Raw genomic sequence first — 4,658 nt, 5'->3', positions numbered from 1 at the left:
CACGCACGCACGCATGCACATACATGCACACCTTCAATTTAACTAGACCTACTTTTAGAAAGCAGTTGTTATTGTGAATAACAGTTTATTTCCCTTTATACATCTGAATTAGCTTTAATTCCTCTGAGAAACCATCTCTGTAGCCCAAGTCTGGCACGTGTATGGATCTGTTTCTTTTGTTGAGTCAAGGAGCAGCTACTTAATTGGATGAAGTGTTTGGTCTTCAACTACAGGACAAGCTAGGCCCATGCAAACCCAGTGTTCAGCTTTGATTCAATTTCCTGCCTTATAGCTCTAAACTCTTCAGCCTGATATTCAAGGGGATTTTTCCTTCCATTGCCCACTTCTGCAGCTTCTTATTCCCAAGTCTCTCTTTTGTACCTGTAAATGTAGTTGAGGATGGAGACCATAATTAACTTACTCATGAGTCCCAGTGTGGTGGCCCTTAGTGGCTCCTTCCCTGTGCTCTGTTACTCTAGCTCTTGTTTGAACACCATGGACAGTGGTACAGTGGTGATGCAGTCTCTTTTTCCCCAGTACTTGGGGAGGCACCTTTTCCACAAACATGTCACCTGTTTCCCCAGGTTCATGTCCACAGATTCATTCATTCAGTACAAGTTCATTGCCTGCTAGGGGCTAAGAGGCTTATTTGTAATTGGGATGAAAGATGGCATAGTAGGTCAGGGTTGAATATACTTTGGTGACACCAAACAGCGCATTCTGCTTTCGGAACTGAGGATGAGTGCTGGAAACAGAAAGAATGGCACCTCTTCCTCTGTGTCTAATGACTCTTCCTCTCCCCGGCACACCGCAGTGCTACCCACCAGCCACATCTGTTCTTCTCTCACAGTGATTTGCGAGTGGGTGCTGTGAAGTCTTCCTGCTTCAGAATAATTCTGTCTGTAATGAAACACCACATATTTTAGGCTTTCAAGTTATAATCCAAAAGTGTGAATTTCTCTTCATTCCAGTCAAGATGACCAGATCTGCTCATATAGGTGAAGAAAATCAGAAGGGATGAAATATTTTACTGTATTCCATTCTGCATATAAGGAGAGCACTACACCATTCATTATGTGAATAAAATGCCAACCCAAATGCGCTAACACTTCTTGGTCATACTCTGCCATCTTAAGATGGGCGGCTTTGGCAGAGATGGCAAGAAAAAGTAGAGGGCAGTGCCATGATGGGAAGGGCTACTTAGAAAAGCATGCCAAGGAAATTCCTTCTGTGTAGACACCCATTACCTCAATAAGTGAATAAAAATATACACAAAGATATGATCAGAAACCAGTCTATTCTAACCATTATTTTTCTAAGTTACTCACTTTGTTCACCCTCGGAGATTTATAGTTCAGCTATACAAGTTCAGAGTGGAAAGAAGAAAGGCCATTTATCTAATCCAATTCCTTGGGAAGAAGTACTTAGGCGATATTAAGAATCTTCAATTATCTAATTTTATAAAAAAAAAAGGATGATTTATACTCTGTAGTTGGTAATGTGTGATACTGATTATTTCTAATCCCTTAGAAGAGATCTGACATTATGCTTTTGGTGCTGTATAGCATGAAATCATCATGTATATTTCACCAAAAGAAGGAACAAGAATAATGACCTCTGCAGTCTGCAATCATTTCACACTAACATACTGCAATGTGGCTTCGCCCTGGGGCAGAGAAACAGGGATTTTTCTCTACTTCAAAAGAATGAAAAATTATCATCACTCTATCCAAAGCCATTATAGACTTCAGAGACTTTGGCATGAAATATTCAGAAAGTTTATTTTAGAATTCAATATTTTAAAAGCCTGCTTTAAAACTATTACAGTGATTAGTGGCTCTCTTGCTTGGGCCAGTTTTACTTTAAAAGCCCTGTGTCCTGGTTGATACCATTTGTTGAATTTTCATCACGGAAGCCATATGGAAAGCGGGTATGCATTGTTTTAGAAAGCCCTCCAAAGAGGGATTAGGGCCATAACTCGTCAGTTGTCATTTCAAACACTCTTTAAGGAACACTTCTTTTACTTGTTACTGTTCTGATGTGCTGCTTATGCTGGGTTTAGTCCTGACACATTACCTTAGCCACAGGGCATGGGTGCCATTGTCCAATGCCTGTTTGGAAAGTGATGTTCCTGTCACAGTGGTTTAAAGACATATAGGAATGACCATTCTGAGGCCACCGCACTACCAGCAGCAACAGCCAGCTGGTGGGCCATTGCCTCTTCCTCACTGTTCGCAGCAATCAGGAAAGCTTATGGGTGTCCATGAGGCTTTAGCCAAGTTTCTGAGGCCATGAATAAAGTCTGTGAAAATGTCAGGGGCTGGAGTTACTCATGTGGGGACAACAGCATAACCCTTCTCTCTGCCCTATTTGTGTACAAAGTGGTGTGGGGTAGCGAGGAGCCCTGGGTGGAGAGTTCAGCTATCCCAACTTGAGTCCAGCTCTGCTGCCTGCTGCAGCCTGACTGTGGGAACTCGGGGAGGTTCCTGCAGCCTTGGTGTCTCTTGTGGCAGAGCGCCCCCATGTACCATGTTCTGTCATCACTGTTCCCAAGTGGTTGTGTTGTCTCCTGTTTACCTCACATTCCCATTATGCAGTGCACGTATATTTTTACAGATTATAAAAATGACAACTAGAAAAATGGTCATTCTCCTTTTCTTGTATAATCTGTGCATTTGGCTTTTTGTAAGCAGGTTACATGTATTATTCTGTGGGTTTTAATAAATACTTTCTTTTTTTCCCACCTGAATATTATCAGTGTAAGAACAAAAATACAGCAATAAATCTTAGTTTTCAAGTAGATAATATGTGCAAAGAAAAAAGATACTAATGTTCTCTGGATGTGTAGGTGTTGATGAAAATAACTTTTGTTTCATTTTTCAGGGAAGTTGATCGTGACTCAGATGGTCATGTCAGCTTCAGAGATTTCGAATATGCCATGAAGCATGGACAAAATGAAGCCTAACTATTGTGGTGTGCGTCTTGACAACTCTAGGGAGATCTATCAACTGTGAATATATCTGAAGATCAGGCATACTTCTTTCTTATAATGGTGCGATATCAAATTACATTCTTGTAATTTAACTCTTGATCTCACAGCCTTAGAGACTGTGAGCACTGGCTTTTCCTCCTCTGTGGGTAGCAGCCCAGAGTCAGGCTGCCCCTGTGGCTCTCCCGCCTCTCTACTCTTATTACCTGTCACCCACTAACTCTACACTGGAATATTCCACTCAGGTCTAGTCTTCACTGCCTGACATGGGCCCTGGTTCTTGCAGGCTGGTAGGGGCAGCTGTGCCCTGCCAGTGGTACCAGTTGCCGTCATTCATCCCCCATTGTTTGAGCAGATAGTAGCATCCATGTGAACTGCATGCTTATTGTAGTGGGTTCTACCAACAAGCAAGGCACTGGGAAGACAGAGACATAAGATTTATCTGAGATGGAGGACCCGAGTCCAAGTCTTCCTTGCGCAGTGACTCCAAGGTGGTGCAAGACAGAGACATCGGATTGAGGGAACACAAGGCAGCCCTTTCACATCTTTTACAGAGGAAGAAAGAGTGCAGTGTGGGTCCTGGGGACAGACACTGCCTAGTGGCCTGAACCTGAGTTTCCTGTGCAGAGAAGCAAACCTAGGCCTGTCCGTCTGCCCTGTGTCACACACTTCTAGTTCCAGGTTGTTCTGTCCTGCACCAGAGCCATAGATACAGCTGGATCCAGATCCTGGTCTCCATGCTCTGCCTGGTTCCCTGGCTCCACTGACCGCTGTACTAGAGCAAACTGCAACACGGGACATTCAGTTTTCATTTAAAATAATTCCAGAATACTGGCACCAATACTAATTTTTAATGAAGGTGTTCAAAATTCATAACATTAACAACAGGAGTAAAACAATATATAATTCATATCTTAAAAGTATTAAATGTTTAAAGGTCAAATAAAAATGTAAATGTGTAGAACAGAAGCATTTAGCAAGCTTCACTCTCATACAAATTATTAGCAGATAACCTTAATAAAAATAAAGTTGTGAACTGTGAGGGCCTAAGGAGACATGATAGGTAAATGTAAGCTACTGCCCTGGGTGGTTCCTGGAATAGAAAAAGGACTTTTTTAAAAAAGTGAAATGTATGGGGCTGGTGAGATGGCTCAGTGGTCTAAAGCACCTACTTAGAACAAGCTTAGCAATGCACAGGGACCGCGGTTCAATCCCCCAGCACCACATGCCAGCCGGCCCCGCCCCCTGGTGGGCTGAGCTGGCCACACACACACACACACACACACACAATAAATAAATAAATAAGTTTAAAAAAAAAAAAGTGAAATGTAGACTTTGATTATTGATAATGTATCTGTATTGGTTCATTAATTGTAACAAATGTATCAAACTCATAAAAAAATGTTGATAATATGGAAAACTAGATGAAGGGTATTTGGAAGCTCTCTGTACTATTTTTATTATTTTACTGGAAGTCCAGAATGATTTAAAAATTAGGTTTGTTAAAAATAAATTAAGATTTAATAAGCTAAACTTTACCTGAAATGAAGAAAATCTTTAAGTGCAAATGATATATTATTTCAAAAACAGAATGTATCAGTGGTATGGTTGAATAGCATGCGTGTTTTTGTGCAAATTGTTCCAATTGATGAAAAACCCTTTCTGACTT

The 4,658-nt window shown here is 41.3% G+C and overlaps 1 protein-coding gene across 1 annotated transcript in view; it reads left to right on the top strand.

Annotated features, from left to right (window-relative positions):
- The window catches only part of Efcab11 (EF-hand calcium binding domain 11), a 192,723-nt gene extending 188,612 nt beyond the window's left edge, over positions 1 to 4,111 (top strand). The window contains exon 5 of the mRNA XM_023719624.1: positions 2,884 to 4,111. Within this exon, the coding sequence (XP_023575392.1) occupies positions 2,884 to 2,965 (82 nt within the window). The 3' untranslated portion in view covers positions 2,966 to 4,111. The remainder of the gene's footprint in view (positions 1 to 2,883) is intronic.
- The last annotated feature ends 547 nt before the right edge of the window (positions 4,112 to 4,658 follow it).

Source organism: Octodon degus, unplaced genomic scaffold (assembly GCF_000260255.1).
Source record: "Octodon degus isolate 3935 unplaced genomic scaffold, OctDeg1.0 scaffold00070, whole genome shotgun sequence".
NCBI classification, from domain to species: domain Eukaryota; kingdom Metazoa; phylum Chordata; class Mammalia; order Rodentia; family Octodontidae; genus Octodon; species Octodon degus.
This window is presented reverse-complemented; position numbering and strand designations above follow the sequence as displayed.